Source organism: Dasypus novemcinctus, chromosome 3, assembly GCF_030445035.2.
Source record: "Dasypus novemcinctus isolate mDasNov1 chromosome 3, mDasNov1.1.hap2, whole genome shotgun sequence".
NCBI lineage: Eukaryota > Metazoa > Chordata > Mammalia > Cingulata > Dasypodidae > Dasypus > Dasypus novemcinctus.
Window position 1 is genome coordinate 55741535 of NC_080675.1, and position 18993 is coordinate 55760527.

Sequence of the window (18993 nt, forward strand, 5' to 3'; positions counted from 1 at the left end):
TTAAAAAAAAAAAAAAAAGAGGGGAATGGAGGAGTTGGCATTTCAAAGATACAAGTTATAACTTCAGCAAATTTAAGCATCAAGAATCTGTGGCCCAGAATCTATGATAAGGTAGAGGGTGGCAGTTTGGCAGTGAATGGGGAAGACAGCGGTGCAGCAATGTGAATGGGGTTGATGGTGCTGGAGTGTGAGCCTGAGTGTAAGCAGGGTTGGGGGAGATGGCTTGCACCATCCATGAAGCTAGGCAGAGGGCTGGAGGAAGGAACAGGTGAACTCTGGGGAGGATATGGACTGGTTGAGAAAACAATTGTGGGAGTATTCTTTCAGTATCTACGGCAGGGGAGGGTCATCTGTGCAGGGTGCTGGGGATGAGGGGATGTGTGAGGAGGGGTGTACCTGGAACATTCCTTTATAGAGTATGAATGTGTTCAAGTTGTCATATGGTATCATCTCACTGAGTGGAGACCCATACAAAAACCAACAAAGTATTAAATTCCCATCCTGGGGAGTCCTGCTACATTCTCAAATAGAGTGGCAAGAATCACTATAGTACATAGGCAGGGCCTAATGAAAGGAAAAAACAGACCAATATGCCAAGCCTACGAAAGTAATGCTTATACTTATGAACCTTATTCCTGTAAAATTGAAACAGAACCTAGTAACTATTGCCTAAGAAGTTATCTCCTGAAAAGCCCTTGTTGCTCAAATGTGGCCTTCTCTCTAAGCCAAATTCAGCAAATAAACTCACTACCTTCCATCCATCATGGCACATGACTTCCAGAGATGCATCTCCCTGACACCAGGTGACTAATACCAAATGCCAAGCAACGATGAATTTGGAAAAAGACCTTGACCAAAAGGGAAAAACTTATAAAAGAGTTTCTATGGCTAAAAGATTTCAAAGTGAGTTGGTCAATCACTTCAGAGGTTACACTTTCGCACATCTCAGACAGAGCTCACTGACTGCCACAGTAAATAAAAACAAAATAGGTGCTATTGAGGGCTCGAGAGACATTTGGACACACTATACGCAAGGTACACAACCCCATGAAATCAACACACCATCGGTGGGCCTACCTTGGAATATATCATAGTTTCCCCAATGTAATAGAGATAGACTTCTTTATCATTTCCCTACTCATGATTCTTCTACCTCTTTTATTTTAACCTATAATTAGCACTATACCTGTTAAACATATATCCCAGAACCTTAAAACCTTCGGTCTGTTCACATGCCAGTTGAGTCCCTGAATCTCAGCAGAGTTGCAGCCAAACTTTCCACCAGGTCATTGGACTCACCAAGGACAACTATCAAAATGATGATGATGGACAACCCCCATTCCAAAAAGCAAAGAGTATTACAACTGCAAGGAAAACAGTTCCCTCCATTTGACCCGTAAGATCAAAGCCCCTCTCAATCTGAAGCAGAGCAGGTATCATCATTCCAAAATCATCAAGACTGAGGACAGAACAAACATAAGAGTGAAATACAACCATGGACTTATTAGTATAGTAATGGAAGAATTTGTAACATTGATATAAAAATAGTGGTTACCAGAGATTCTGTGGGGAAGGGAAGGAAAGAATAGGTGGAACATAGGGCATTTTTAGGGTACTGGAATACCTTTGCATGATATTCCAATGATAGATACAAGCCATTATGTATTTTATCAATCCTATAATAAAACTATACAGTCAAAAGTGTAAACAATAATATTAACTATGACCTCGGTTAGTAACAATGTTTCACTATTTGTTCGTCAAGTGTAACAAATATATCACAATGATATAAGATGTTATTAATAGGGAAAAATGTGGAAAGGAGAGGAGTAGGGTGTATGAGAATCCCCTATACTTTTGATGTAAAGCAATCTAAAACCTCTCTATACGTAAACTTCATTATATGGGTAGGGTGGGAAGGAAAGCAGGAAAGAAGAATCCCTGGCCCAAAGAGTCAAAAAAACAAGACAATCCATTTCAGTTCAAAAAACAATAAATGCTCCTTCAAGATGAGAAAAAAGTATTTATCATCTTTAATATAATATGAAATAATCACATTAACTAGAAGTCTGCTACACTGTGTAACACTAAAATGCCAGTGTGTATTCAGTTTAAACAAGCTCATTTAAGTGTCTAATATATAACAGTGTGTACACTAGATATGTTCAAGAATATTCTCATTTAACCTTAACAATTATTAGACATATAAACCAAATTTTATAAATAAAAAAATAAGCTAAGATAAGAAATATGATTCTACAAAGATCAAACAGAAACAAAGATCAAATAGAAACAACATTTAAAAACTTCAGATAGAGTTCCAGGAAGATGGTAGGCAGGGCTCAACTCTCTCACAAAAACTATGGATAAAGGGCAAAAGCTGTACAAGAGACATGCTTTGGAGATCAGCAGACCTGGAGAGTACTATACACCTTCCAGGAGAATGAGGGCAGAGAGACAAAGAACCTGAAATAACAAATGAAAGTTACCAAATGCCCAAGGACCCCCAGAAGGACTCCGCTCCCCCATCCCCAAGATAGTAAACTGGAATAAAGCTCCTGACTCACTGATGCCAACTCCCTCCCTGTCAGCTGTTACAAGGGATAAAGGAGGAGGGGTCAGGCGTGCTTCTCTTCTATGTATTTGGCAAGCAGAGCCCACTTTGAATCTCAGTCCTGACCAGAACAAAATGCAGGAAAGCAGAGACCAAAAGAAAGACATCCTTGGAAAGGTACACTGACGACCAGTCTGGATATTGCACAGAAAAAAAATGCTTTTAGGTCACTCTTAACTCGAACTTCTGGGAGAAAACATGCATCCCATTCGCCAGTCCCTGGTCCAATTTTGATAACCAAAGTTAGGGAAATTTAAAGACCTAGAAGAAGTTCAACCAAATATCAAAGAAGAGCAACGGGAAAAAAAAATAGGACCAAATGTGGCTCAACCGGCTGAGCACCCGCCTCCCACAGGACTAGTCACGAGTTCAGTTCTAGTGCCTCCTTAAAAAACAAAAACAATCAACAAGCAAAACAAATGAGAAAACCAACCAGAGAAGCCAATGTGGCTCAGTGGTTGAGCGTCAGCTTCCCAAACAGGAGATCCCATGTTCAATCACTGGCCCCAGTACCTCAAATAAAAAATAAAATTAAATAATAAAAAGTAGGCAAGAGAGAAAAACCGGCCATCAAAGTAAATTCACCAATATATTCTAAGGTCTAGACAAGAACAAAATACTACAAGCCATGCTAGGAAACAGGAAGAGATGGCCCAGCCAAGGGAACAAACCAAATATCCTGAAGAAATACAGGACTTAAGACAATCAATGATAATCACAAACCTCTCCTAAATCAATTCAAAGAATTGGAAGAAAATATGACAGAAGAGATAAAGGATATTAAGAAATCATTGGGTGAGCATCAAGAACAATTTGAAAACCTGAAAGAAAAGAAACAGGCTTATGGGAATGAAAGGCAAGACAGGTGAGATTAAAAATACATTAGAGACACTTGACAGCAGATAAGAATTGCTTGAAGACACAATTAGTGATTTTGAAGACAGAACATCTGAACTGGAAAAGACAGGAAAACAGAGAAGAAAATGGAAAAATGTGGAGCAGGGATTTAGGGAATTGCATGACAATGCAAAATAGACAAATGTACACCTTATCAATGGCCTGGGAGAAGAAGAGAATGAAAAGGGGCAGAAAGAATATTTGAGGAAATAATGACCGAGAACCTCCCAACCCTTATGAAGGACAAATATCACTATCCAAGAAGGACAACACATGGCAAATTGAATAAATCCAAAAAGACCTACTCCAAGACACCTGCTATTCAGAATGACAAATATCAGAGACAAAGAGAGGATTCTGAAAGCAGCAAGAGAAAAGCAAAGCATCACATATAAGGGAACCTCAATAAGATTAAGTGCCAGCCTCTCATCAGAAACCATGGAGGAGAAAAGAAAGCGATAAAATGTATTTAAGACACTGAAAGAGAAAAACTGCCAACCAAGAATTCTGTATCCAGCAAAACTTTCCTTCAAAAATGACAGTGAGGGAAGCAGATATGGCTCAAGTGATAAGACCTCCACCTACCACATGGGAGGACCTGGGTTCAATCCCTGGGGGCCTCCTGGTGAAAAAGGAGGAGAGAAAAAGTGCCTGCGCGGCAAGCCAAGTGCCCATGGTGAGCCGAGTGCCCGCACAAGTCACACAGCAAGACAATGATGTAACAAAAGAGAGATGAAGGGGAGTCAATGTGAAGCACAGCAGAGACCAGGAACTGAGGTGGCACAATTGACAGGGAACTTCTCTCTGCATCAGAGGTTCCCAGGATCAAATGTCGGCGAATCCTAGGAGAAAGATGAGAAGAGAAGACAAGAAGAGAAATAGATATACAGAACATCATACAGCAAATGGACACAGCAAAACCAGCAGGGCGCCAGGGGTGGGGGGAGGAAACGACAGTGAGTTCAAAGTGTTCAGAGACAAACAAAAATTGATATAACATGTTACCAAAGGCAGAATTATAAGCGATACTAAAGGGAGTACAGGGAGTACCATAACCTGAAAGGAAAAAATAAGGGCAAGAGACTTGGGGAAAAGTATAGAAATGGAGATTATTAAGAAGGCTAAATTAAAGGGTAAAAAGACAGACAATATTAAGATATGACAACAGAAAGCCAAATGACAAAATGGATGAAGTAATGCCTTTACAGTAATGACATTTAATGTTAATGGCTTGAACAATCAAAAGACATAAACTGATAGAATGGATACAAAGATATGAGCCATCTGTATGTTGTCTATAAGAGATTCACCTCAGACATAAGAACACAACCAGGTTGAAAGTAGCTAAGATTCGAAAAAGATTTTCCATACAAATAGCAACCTAAAAAGAGATGGAGTGATACTAATATCAGACAAAATAGAATTTAAATGCAAAACTGTTTTAAGGGATAAGTAGATTATTATATATTAATAAAAGGGACAATTCACCAAGAAGAAATAACTATACTAAATATTCATGCACCTAACCTGCGTGACCCGAGATACATAAGGAACACACTGGCAAAACTGAAGGGAGAAATAGAAGTCTCTACAATATTAGTTGGAGACTTTAATACACCACTCTAATTATTGGAAAGAACATCTGGATAGAGGATAAATGAAGAAACAGAGCCTGAATAATATGATAAATGAACTAGAACTAAATGACATTTATAGAGCACTGCACCCCACAGCACCAGGATATACATTCTTTTGAAGTGCTCACGGATCCTTCTCCAAGATAGACAATATGTTGAGTCATAAGAAAAGTCTCAACATATTTTAAATGATGGAAATTATACAAAACATTTTCCCTGAGCATAACAGAATGAAGCTGGAAATCAATAATGGTCAGAAAAAAGGGAAAATTCATAAATACATGGAGACTAAGCAACATACTCTTATATAATCAGTGGGTCAAAGAAGAACCTATAAGATAATTCAGCAAATATCTTGAGACAAATTAAAATGAGAATTTAACATATCAAAATGTATGGGGGTTGGGAAGCTATGTAGCTCAGGTGACTGGGCTCCTGCCTACCACACAGGACACTGATTTGAATCCTGGTGTCTCCTAAAGAAGAGAGCAAGCTGATGCAATGAGCAGGCGCGGTGAGCTAATACGACAAGATGACTCAACAAGAAACATGGGGAGGAAAAACCAGAATGAGAGACACAACAAAGCAGGAAGCAGAGGTGACTCAAGCAGTAGACACCTTCCTCCCACATCAGAGGTTCCAGAATCAGCTCCTGGTACCTCTTGAAGAAACAAGGAAGACAAACAGACTCAGCAAGTGAAAACACAACATGGGGGTGGGGAGAAATAAATGAATAAAATAAATCTAAAAATTTAAAAAAACTTGAGACCCCTCTCAGCAATGCTGAGCAAGAATGTATAGCCCTCAATGCTTACATTAAAAGAACAAAGTAAAATTGAAGATCTAATGGCAAACCTGAAGGAACTAGAAAAAGAACAGCAAATTAATCCCAAACCATGCTGAAGGAAAAAAATAGTAAAGATCCGGGCTGAAATAAATGAAATCAAGAACAAAAAAAACCAATATGGAGAATCAAAAAAAAAACAAAACTTGGTTTTTTAAAATCAACAAAATCAACAAACTCTTAGCTAGACTGACAAAAAAATAAAGAGAGAAGATGCAAATAAAACCAGAAATGAGTGGTGGGACATTATCAATGACTCCACAGAAATAGCAGAAATCATAAGAGGATACTATTAACAACTGTATGAAAAACTCAAAAATGTAGACAAATGAACAAATTCTTAGAAACACCTGAACCACCTACACTGAACTTAGAAGAAACAGAAGACCTCAACAAACCAATCATAAGAGATTGAAATAGTCATCAAAAACCTCACAAAGAAAAGCAGGAGGATTGCATCCAGCATCCAGGTGGAATCTAAGCCCCCTGATATAGATGTGGAGTGGAGACATCCAATCCAAGGTCCACGGGATGGAGGAATAGAATATGGATTAGAGTGGACTTAATGATATTCTCTTCATGAAGTATTGTGATTAGTAATAGAAGAAAATGTGGCACTGGTGTGGAGAAAGTGGCCATGGTGGCTGCTGGGTGTGGGAAATGGGAGGAAGAGATGAGATGTGGGGGTGTTTTCGGGACTTGGAGTTGTCCTGGGTGGTACTGCAGGGACAATTGCTGGACATTGTATGTCCTCCCCTGGCTCTCTGGATGGAACGTGGGAGAATGTGGGCTATGATGTGGACCATTGACCATGAGGTGCAGCAGTGCTCAGAGATGTATTCACCAAATGCAATGAATGTCTCATGATGATGGAGGAGATTATTACTGTGGGGGGAGGGGTGGGGGGAGGGGGATAGGGGTATATGGGGACCTCATATTTTCTGAATGTAATAAAAAATTAATTAATTAATTAAAAAATAAAGGAAAAAAGTATGAAAAAAAAACTCACAAAGAAAAATCCCAGGACCAGATGGCTTCACAGGTGAATGCTACCAATCACTCAAAAACGAATTAATACGAATCTTGCTCAAGCTCTTCCACAAAACAAGAAAGAACACTACCAAACTCTTTCTATGAAGCCAACATCACCGTAATACCAAAACCAGATAAAGACAGTATGGGGGAAAAAAAATTACAGACCAATATCTCTAACAAATATAGATGCAAAAATCCTCAATATAATATTGGCAAACTGAATCAAAAAGCACATTAAAAGAATTATACACCACCATCAAGTCAGTTTTGTCCCAGGTATGCAAGGGTGGTTCAACACAAAAAAATCAATTTGCATAATAAACCACACTGATAAATTGAAGAAAAATCACATGATGTTCTCAACTGATGCAGAAAAGGCATTTGACAAAATACATCATCCTTTCTTGATAACACTCCAAAAGACACAAATAAAACGAAGCTTTCTCAATATGGTAAAGCACATATATGAAAAACCACAGCTAGCCTGGTTCTCAATGGTAAAAGACTGAATGCTTTCCTGCTGAGATCAGGAACACAAGGATGCCCAATGTCACCACTGTTATTTGATATTGTGCTAGAAGTTCTAGCTAGAGCAGTTAGGCTAGATAAAGAAATAAAATGCACCAAAAAGAAAAGAAGTAAAACTTTCACTATTTGCTAATGACATGATCCTACAGATAGAAACTCCTGAAAAATCAACAAAGCTACTAGAACAAATAGATAACGTTCAGCAAAGTGGTGGGATACAAAATCAATACACAAAAATCACTAGCATTTCTACACACTACAGATGTGCAGTATGAAGAGGAAAGCAGAAAAAAAATTCCATTTACAACAGCAACTAAAACAATCAAATACTTAGGAATAAACTTAACTGAGAATATAAAGGACCTGTGTTCAGAAAACTACAAAACATTGCTAAAACAGAAGACTTAAATAAATGGAAGGGCATTCCATGTTTATGGATTGAAAGACTAAATATCATTAAGATGTCAATTCTACCCAAAATGATTTACAGATTCAAAGGAATCCCAATAAAAACCCCAACAGCATTTTTTTACAGAATAGAAAAGTCAAATATTAAATTTGCAAGGGTAAGGGGCCCCAAACAGGCAAAAAATGTCTTAAGGAAGAATGAGGTTGAAGGACTGTCAATTCATGACTTTGAAGCATAGTATATACTTAGCTACCACGGTTAAAAAAAACAAAAACTAAACACCATGGTACTGGCATAAAGACAGAGTGACCAATGGAACCAAATCATGAACTCACAAATAAGACCCTTACATCTACAGTCAAGTGATTTTTGACAGGGCTGTCAAGTCCTCCCAGCTGGGCCAGAACAGTCTTTTCAACAAATGGATAGCCATTTTAAAAAAAAAAAAAAAAGGAGGATCCCTGTCACACACATTATACAAAAATTAATTCAAAATCAATTCAAAATCAATGAAGGGCCTAAATATAAAAGCAATGACCATAAAACTCCTAGGAGAAAATGTAGGAAAACATCTTCAAGATATTGTGGTAGGCAGTAGTTCCCTAAACATTACACCCAAAGTACAGCCAACAAAAGATAGATAAATGGGATCTCCTCAAACCATTTTGCACCTTAAAGAACTTTGTCAAAAGGGTGAAAAGGTGGCCAAGTCAATGGAAGAAAATATTTGGCAATCACATATGAGGTAAGGGTTTAATGCCCATGATATATACAGAGATTGTACAATACAACAATAAAAAGACAAACTACCCCATTATGAAATGGGCCAAAGACTTGAAAAGACAATTGTCCAAAGAAGAAATACAAATGGCAAAGAAACACATTAAAAAATGTTCAACATCACTAGTAATTAGGGATGTGCAAATCAAAATTACAATGAGATATCATTTCACAACTATAATATCGGCTGCTATCAAAATGTCAGAAAACTGTAAATGATGCTGAGGATGTGGAGAGATAGAAATGCTTATTCACTGTTGATGGTGGGAATGTAGAATAGTACAGCCACTGTGGAGGACTATTTGGCAGTTCCTAAGGAAGCTGAATACAGACTTGCCATGTGACCTGGCAATACTACTACTGGGTATATATCTAGAAGAACTGAGAGCAGGGACATGAACAGACATCTGCACACTGATGTTCATAGTGGCATTATTCACAATAGCCAAAAGTTGGAAACTACCCAGGTGTAGCTGTTTGATACAGTTATGAATTCCAAAAATAGATACTGGATTATGTTTGTAAACTGGTCTGTACCTGGGTGTTATAAAAATTATGATTAGGGGTTTGATTGGGCCACATCAGTAGGATGTTGAGTCCCTGCCCCTTGGTAGGAGGGGACTTACAGATAAAAGACATGCAAAGGACAGAGTTGGAGTTTTGCTGTTCAAGTTTTGATGCTGGAGTCTTGAGCTGGAGCCCCAGGAAGTAAGCATACAGAGGAGCTTAGTTGTGAGGAAAGAAAAGCAAGCCCTGGGAAGAGAGGAACCCTGAGCCCAGAGATAAGCAGCCATCTTACTCCAACACATGGCAAAAGACTTTGGTGAGGGAAGTAATGTATGCTATATGGCCTAGTAACTGCAAGCTTCTACGCCAAATAAATACCCTTTATAAGCCAGCAGATTTCTGGTACTTTACATCAGTACCCCTTTGGCTGACTAATACACCAGGTATCCATCAACTGATAAATAGATAAACTTATTGCAACATATAGACACAATGGAATATTATGCAGCAACAAGAACAAATGAAGTCGTGAAGCATATGACAACATGGATGAACTTGAAGGACACTGACATTATGTTCAGTGATGCAAGTCAGACACAAATAGTGTATGACTGTGCCATTATAAACTAAACATATCCTCTAAACTCACGTAGTTAGTAATTAGAATATAGGTCACTAGAAAATAGAAGGGAGAATAGAGAATGGAAAGCTGAGGGTTAATATGTGAAAAATTGGTAAAAAGGTTATTTGTAATTCTTTGGAAATGAATAGAAATGTTGAAAGCACATCATGGTGTTTGTAACTAGCAGAGCTATTACATGAGGATGACAGTGGCTGAAAGGGTTAAGTCTTAGGTCACATATACTACAAGAAGGAAAGCTTAAAAATGTAACATGGGACTGTATGACACAGTGAATCCTCACATAAAATAAGATATATGGGTAATATTGCATATATAACACTGTATTTAAAAGAATAAATACAAATAAACTAAATAGACGGAAATAGAATAGCAGCTAAGTACAACAGGGAAGCAAAGAGATTGAAATGAGGTTTATTATTATTAGAATAATGAAAAGGCTCTAAAAATGACTGAAGTGATGAATGCACAACTATGTGATTACACTGAATACCAGTGATTGAATACTCTGAATGGATTTATGCTTAATTAATATGTATGAATAAAACTGATTTGTTAAAAAAAAATACAACTCTGCTGAGATTCAGGGCTCAAATGAAATATGAACAAACCAGAGATTTAAGTCTCTGGGACATATATTTAACAAGTATAGTACTAACTATAGGTTCAAATAAAAGAGGCAGAAGAGCCATATGTAAGGAAACTATAAATGAGTCTAACTCTGTTACACTGGGGAGCATAAATTCCAAAGTAATGCCACTGACAGGGTGCTGAATTCCTGAGATTGTCTGTCCTGCTTATGGAGTCTGGATGTCTCCTCAAACAGTGTCTCCAGTACCTGTTTGAGGCACTGTTTATTGTGGCAGTCAATGATATCCTACTGAGACATGCATAAGCACAATCTCTGAAATGATCTCCTGACTCACTTTGAAATCTGTTAGCCATAAAAAGCCATTTGTATTTAATATTTCCCCCTTTTGGTCAAGGCCTTTTTCCAGATGCATTGCTAGCTGGAGCTTGGTAATAATCCCTCACTACCAGGGAGGCTCATCCCCAGGAGTCATGTCCCATGCTGAGGGGGAAGGTAATATGTTTATAAGCTGAGTTTGGCTTAGAGAGAGGCCACATTTGAGCAATTACGAAGCTTTCAGGAGGTAACTCTTAGGCAATATATAATATTAGGGTAAGTTTCAATTTCACTAGAAAAGGCTCATAAGTATAATCATCAATATCAAGGGCCTGGTATAATGGTCTGTCTTCCCTCACTAGGCACTGCCCTTGTACTCAGGGGATTCTTGCCCTCCTATTACAGAATGTAGCAGAACTCCCCAGGATGGGAATTCAATATTCTTTTGGTTATTGTGTGGGTCTCCACCAAGACAACACCCCATGAACACCTGAACATATTCACATGCCTTAGTGTCATGCCCCAGGTACACCCGTTTCCATACATCCCCTGATCACCCATACCCTGTACCAGTTTTCTTCCCCTGCCACAGTTGTGACCCTTCTGTGATCCAAAACCTCTCCAAAAACAAAGCCAACAAAATAACCAAATAAAATAAAATGAAATAATAGTTTTTAAAGTAAATTTTTAAAAATTTAAAAATTGAAATATGAAAATTTTCTAGACAGTGTTTTTCATCACTTTAAGATCTGTTGTCTTGTATGTACAGTGACGTTTTCCTCCACAACACCTACTCTCCAGTTCATTAGGCTCATCCAAGACAACTAACAAGAAAATGATGATGGACAATGCCCATCCCAAGGAAAAGAGAGTGTCTGCAACTACAAGCAAGACAGTTTCATCCATCTGCCCCATGGGATCTAAGCCCTCTCTCAATTAGAAGCACAGGGGACATCATCATCCCCAAATCCTCAAGACTGAGGAATGAACAATGGACTAAAGTAGACTTATTATCTATTATAGACTTATTATTCTAGCAATGGAAGAAGTTTATCATTGAAATAAAGGCAGTGGTCACTGGAGGTCCTAAGGGGAGGGAGAGGGAAGAATAGGTGTAATATGGGGGCATTTTCGGGGCATTGGAATTGTCCTGCATGGCATAGCAATGACAGATACAAGCAGTTATGATTTCTGTTATAACCTACAAAATTGTGCGGGACAGAGTGTAAACTATAATGTAAACTATAGTAGACAGTTAGTAGCAATGCTTCAATATGTGTTCATCAATAGTAACCAATGTACCACACTAATGAAGGATGTTGTTAATGTTGGAAAGTGTGGGAGGGGTAGTGGATGGGGCATATGGGAATTCCCTATAATTTTTATGTAACATTTATGTACATAAATTAAAAAGAAAATTGTTAAAGAAAAAATTACATTGACGACCCTCCCTCCCCCCCAAAAAATCCATACATCAAACACCTGTCTCACCCACACCAATTCTCCCAGGGCACTGACATGAGAAAACAAAGTCCTCCTCTTAAAAGAAACTGCCACCCACCAGGACCTAAGACCCAACGGTGCCCATGACTTTAATACTTCAACTACTTGAGAAGCTTAAAAAGGCAGTCATGAACTAGTGTAGGAACCTATTAGGAGATACTGGTAGAAGACAACAGAGCACCAATAGCAAAATAGTTACAGGACCTTGGACAAGTCAAATTTTAATGTGCAGATCTACAAAATTGAGGAGGGTGGACTAGAAGATCACCAATCCATTGCAAAAGACTATGAGAAAATGTACTCAATTCCACAGAACTCAATAATGTGTTTTTAAAACAGCTTGTAACAGTCTGTTTATTACCTTTGTCAGTTTCAGTCTTCAGTTTTTTAGCTCCAGTTTTATGGATCCCTTCTATTTGGTCAGGTTTAATCAGGTCAATAATCTCTCTTTTATCCACCACAGGATTTGAGTTTGCATTATCCATCAAAGGAATATAAGTAGTTGCATGAATAAGAGGTTCATCTACCAAAACTGCAAGTTCAACAAAATCATAATTACTCAGGGTTTAAAAAAAAAAGTGATTAAATAACATGTAAGCAAACAATTTATGATAAATGGAATTATTTTCAAATCTCCAATTCAATTTGGCTTTAAATTCCTATTTTATCACTTAACAAGTCAATACAACTTTTTACATCAATACCAGTTAAATATTCTTGTTTTAGAGTAAATCATTTACTCTAAAAATGCCTACAACTACCTCTAGTAATATCTGAAAATTTCTTCCTATACATCCTTCATATTTTTCATTTAATTTCTCCTGTTTTAACATAAAAATCCATTCACATCTTATTAATGTCCAATGAAAGCTATTTTTATTTATGTTAGTACTTAACTGAATTATTATTGCAACTAATAATTTTTAATTGGGCTTCTCTCTTTTAACTTGCTAAGTAGAGTCATTGTTCCTTGCAGGTATCTTTTCATTTTTAAAGTAATGCCTCTAATTACTATGGGACTCCTTATTCCAAGGGCCAAAGCTTCCAGAACAATAGTAAAAGAAGAGGAAGGAAGCATCCTTCCGTTATTCCTAATTTTAAAGGATGGACCTCTTAAGTGTTTGAACACTAAATCCTGTTGGTTAGTGATGCACACTTTCATATGCAGACGGAAATCTCTATATATTACCACATTAAAAAAAAAAAAAGATTTGTGCATTCACAGTTCTTTTACTTAAAATCAATTGATATTTAATTTTATCAAGTCTTTCCAACATCTACTGAGGTAATATTTTTCTCATACTTGATTGTTTGATAATGTCAATTTTAATGCAAACAGATTTCCATCTTTTCCCTTCCCAATTTTAATATTTTCTAGCACTAGCTAATATAGAACCTGATTATTATGTGGAAATCACTGTTGTTCAATCTACATAAGTTTCATAGCCAAGCTTTTTCGGGACAATTCTGAACATATAAAGATTTCCCCATCACTTTTCACTGGATATTTCCCATATACACATCCAAATTTTGTTTAGTCTATAATTGGGGAATGTAGGGTAATACTACATCTAGTCAATATCCTCAAGCAATAGCTTTAGGTGATAATTTAGTAAACAAGGAATCTGGTCTTTAAAAAATACAGATATTACAGGAATATTTTTCTTCTATAGAGTTTGCTTGCTATTTACACTATTCTTTTCAAAACTGAGTTATGGATGAGAATATTTCTAACTGCTTTGGCCTTTATAAATTGCAGACAAGCTTCTTCATCGCTAATTTATTCCCAGCACATCTTGTCAAAGCACTATACATCTACAAGGCTAAAAAGAATCCAAGATATTATAATTGCTGTATTACACATTAAACTGGAAGTAAAGAGTATTTCAGGTCTCCCAGGTCTTTGCCCTACTATACCTCTCTAGAAATCAGTATTTATAAATATACATCCACATATTCACCATTTTCTGTCCTTTGCTTCTTTGATGAAACCTTCTTCTTTCCCGGACCACTTTCCTGTTTAGCATCTTGATGGAAGGGTAATGAGTCTTGCTTTTTTGAAGGTACCACAAAAGTTTCCCCCTTTTTATCCTGGTCATCTTTTTTAAAAATAAGAATTTTAAAATTAGTACAGCAAACAATGAACACACCAGAAAAAATGCATTAATAAAAAATCCCCAGTGCTTTACCACTAAAATTTTATCCTTAATATACTACTCTCTCACCAATAATATGTTAGCTTTCTAACTCCACCATACCTGCTCTTCAACTTCATCAAGACTTCTAGTACTTACCCACTTATTCTGTATCCCATTCTTTAGCCATTCTCAGTTGTAATCAGCCTAAAGACATAGACAAGTGTCTATCATCTTTAAAAAAAAAAAAAGTCTTTAATCTCTGACTACTCTTCAGCATTTCATATTACTGGTCTCCACCTCCTTAAAATTCTCTCCTCCCACCCTGAATATTCCTTTGCAGTCTCTTTTGTGAACTGCTTTTACTGAATACCTCCTATATACTGGTGTTCCTCAGGATTGTGTCTTCAATCTAAATAATTTCTCCTGGACGATTTTATATACATCCATTGACTTAACTACTACTTTTTTGCTTAAGGTTTCTGAATCTATATTCTAACCTTACTCCTCTGCACTTAAATAGCCTACTGCCTTCTTTGTTACTCTCTATAGATAGCCCCACATGCATCTAAAACACAAGCTGAAAGTATCCTCCTCTCCACACACATCTACTCTCTTCCCAATATTCCCTATTATGTTACCAAGTACCCACCAACCAGGCATCAGGAAACATTTTCTATAAAGGTCCAGATAGTAAATATGATAGGTTTTGCAGGCCACATAGACTATCACAGGTATTTAACTCTGTCGTCATGGTGCAAAAGCCAACCACGGACAATACATAACAAGTGTGGCTATGTTCAATAAAACTTTATTTATGGACACTGAAGTTGGCATTTCTTATAATTTTCACATATCAAAATGTTAGTCATCTTTCAACTTTTCAATCATTTAAAATGTAGAAGTCATTCCTGGCTCACAGGTCACAAAAAACAGGAAACAGGCTGGATTTCGCTCACAGGGCATAGTTTGACAAACCTGACCTACCCTGGAATTTGGGAGATCAACTTTGATCTTGCCTTCTCCTTTATCTGCCAATTTCCCTATCTAATAAGGTCAGTCATGCCATTTTTATTCTATAGTTCTTTCTTAATCTACTTTTTATTTCTCCTGTCACTACCATATAGTTCAGCCCTCTACCTTAACTCTGAAAAGTTACAATAATCTCTTTAAGTAGTCTACTTACATCAAATATTGCCCTGTGAAATCTGTCCTCCCAGGTTCTGACAAATGAATCTTTCTAAAATATAAATCTGATCATATAACTATCCTATTTGAAAATCTTCAACAAACGCTAACCTACAAAGATCCAGTTCTTTAGCAAAGTATACAAAGACCATCATGATCTAGCCACTTCCTATCTTTTAGCCACAATAATCTTTTCAGTTTTGTTTCCTTCCATTTATGATTCAATAATATACTATAGTCTTGTAATTCTGTGCCTTTATACTGTACACATGATAGTCTACCAATGTGGAATAAGATCCTATTATTTGCTTGGTGAAATGATTCATTCTTGAAGACCAAGCTCAGGTACTACTTCTATAAAGCCTTTCCTGACCTAACTCCTAGCTCCCATCAGTAATAGTTTGGGTTTCTGCATTTATTCTGTACCTTGTACAACATCACTTACATAAATCACATTTTATTTTAGTGACTTGCATGTTCTTCTCCCCCATTAAAATGTTTCCCTTGATCACAGCTGGCTAGCAAATATTTAAAATCCAAAACCAAGACACACAAACAACATAATGGTATACACAAGTCCTTTCATACACAGCAAACTGCAGTTCTATCTATCACCATACCAACTGTCATGTCCTTTCCATTGAACTTTTAACTCCTCTGGCTTGAATGCCTTACCTCAACCCTCCCACCCACCAAGAAACACTATCAGTTACTCAACCTTAAATTTAATTTCAGGCATTAAACACACAAGTAGCCTATCTTACAACTCCTATAATGGAATAAACATAGTTAGATCATTATATTACAATGATCTATTTAATGTTTGTGTCTACAGCTAACATATGACTACCTTGAAAGTGTATTTTTTAATCTCCATAGCCCTGGTACTGTTTACAAAATCAATCAATCAAGCAAAACAATATCTGATTCATCTTTTCATCTTTAATATCTATCATATTGATTATAAACTATTGGTTATATATAAAAGTTCCAAACTGCTGATGTTTACAGATTCTTAGAAGTTTTAAAACAAACCAGCCCAAAGTTAGATTTTATATATTTCCACTAAAAGTTTTCCCCATTTTTATAATACGAAGTTTAGTTTTAAATGCTGTTTTATGATCAATATGAATTATTTCTATTTGCAACTAATGCTAATAAAAGCAAATACAGGGAAACGGACTTGGCCCAGTGGTTAGAGCGTCCGTCTACCACATGGGAGGTCCGTGGTTCAAACCCCGGGCCTCCTTGACCCGTGTGCAGCTGGACGCAGTGCTGATGCACGCAAGGAGTGCCGTGCCACGCACGGGTGTCCCCCATGTAGCGGAGCCCCACGCGTAAGGAGTGCGCCCGTAAGGAGAGCCGCCCAGCGCAAAAGAAAGTGCAGTCTGCCCAGGAATGGTGCCACCCACACTTCCCGAGCCTTCCCAAGCCGCTGACGACAAAGAAATAAGACGCAGCAAATAGACACAGAGAACAGACAACCGGGGGCGGGGCGGGGGGGGGGGGGCGGATTATATAAAAAAATAAATAAATCTTTAGGGAAAAAAAAAAGCAAATACAGAAAATATTCTTATTTCAGACTTGGTATTTAACATTTTGCATGCACACCTAACAAAGTTACTAAAACAAATACATCATCTCAATGAAGTTTAAAAGATTACTATACCGCTTCCATTTTTAGTCTTCTTCTGCCCTGGTTTCTTCTTTGATGCTGCTGCTTCAGAGGGGGGGGTGGGCTGTTTAGTAACTGGGACAGGTTCTACTTTTTTGCCAGGAAGCTTAGATACATCACTTTCTCTGGTGACCTGCTCTTCAAGTACAGGTTTGTGTTTCTTTTCCTTCTTCTTTCTTTCCCTGACATTACTTGAAGCTTCAACCACATTTAATGGAACAGGTACAACTTGCTCATCTTCTACAACCAAGGCATCAGATAATTTAAAGTCCCGGGGTACACTCTCAGAATCAGATTCATGGAGGGTCCCATTCTGGATTTCTTTCTTTTTGTTCTTTTTCTTTTCTGCCTTCTTTTTATCTGTTTTTGTAGGAATAAGCTTTTGTTCTCTTTTCTGTTTTGCAAGAACTTCATCGTATAATGTTTCTTTCATGAAAAGCCAGAAGAAGAGGAAAATTACTGTAATAACTACTGAAGGAATAAGGACAATAAAATATGTTGACTCATAAAACTCCATGGTGCTTTTTCTTAATGTGATCCTAAATGGAAAAAAAAAAAAAAAATTCAGTCAGTCTTCTAAAAATTAAAAACTCCTGCTCTTCAATTGGCATTTCAGATCCAACATAAAGTACAAATATAAACAGCTTAATAGCTTAAATCACATCTTTATTACCTTGCCAACTATATTTCAAATATACTATAAAAGAAAAATGTGTGATAATCAGAAAGTGATTAAAGGACATCCTTTTATTTTTTAATTATGTGAAAAGATTCTAATGGGGGGGGACAGATGTCTACTATTTCTCCCAAATATCCACTTTTGATACTTTATTAGTATTTAGCTTTATTCCTCTTCTTGTACAATGTTGAAGAATGCCACCATATGAGTAATTTCTTTTTGAGGTACCAGGACTAAGGACTGAACCCAAATTTCATATGTGGGAAGCCCACCCTCAACCACTAAGTCACATCGGCTCCCCTGAGTTGGTTTTTTCATTTGTCTGATGGTAGTTTGTTTTTGTTTTAAGGAGGCACCAGCAACCGAAACCTGGACCTTCCATGTGGGAAGTAGGCACTCAACCGCTTGAGCCACTTCCACTCCCCTGTACATAGAAATTTTGATTCCGCTACATACATCAACATATTACAGTAAGTCAAGAACATTTGTTTTTGAGGGCTGCAATTTTTCAATAACCTGAATTTCAATTTGCCTTCCAATCTGTAAATCCATGCATTACTAATTTTTGCCACACCTACAATAAATGCCACTCATAAACCATGGAGACACATCATTAATTTTTCTGAAAATAGACATTGTTCAAATACTCTCTGGAAACAGAGAAGTATAAAAACTATTACCAACATACTGGATAGTCATTAAGAGTGGATCTCTTAATGGGGGAAAAAAAGAGAAAAGAGAAGAAAAGAGGAAAAAAAAAGAGGTAACTGGTTCTTTTCATCATTTAGAGATTTAAGGCCCATTCACAAAACATGAGGATCTATATTCCAGTATCTGATAGCTTCATGATGTGATAGGAAACATCAAGCACATGGATATGGATAAAGCCAAAATCAAAATGCTAGGATGTGCCATTTGGTATTAAAATTTTAAATTAAATGCTTTACTCAATTTCTTCCAAGGCATCATTTACTACATGAAACAAGTTATAAAAGCAAAGCTGACCATCACCATC

At 37.1% G+C, this 18993-nt stretch overlaps 1 protein-coding gene across 19 annotated transcripts in view; it reads right to left on the reverse strand.

The window, feature by feature from the left end:
- Positions 1 to 18993, reverse strand: part of KTN1 (kinectin 1) — a 144251-nt gene that overhangs the window by 75112 nt on the left and 50146 nt on the right. For all 19 annotated transcript variants that reach the window (XM_058293389.2, XM_058293394.1, XM_058293387.1 and 16 more), the window contains exons 2-4: positions 17294 to 17838; positions 14263 to 14400; positions 12663 to 12833 (exon numbers count right to left, since the gene is read on the reverse strand). In XM_058293389.2, the coding sequence (XP_058149372.1) occupies positions 12663 to 12833; positions 14263 to 14400; positions 17294 to 17816 (832 nt within the window). In that variant the 5' untranslated portion in view covers positions 17817 to 17838. The remainder of the gene's footprint in view (positions 1 to 12662; positions 12834 to 14262; positions 14401 to 17293; positions 17839 to 18993) is intronic.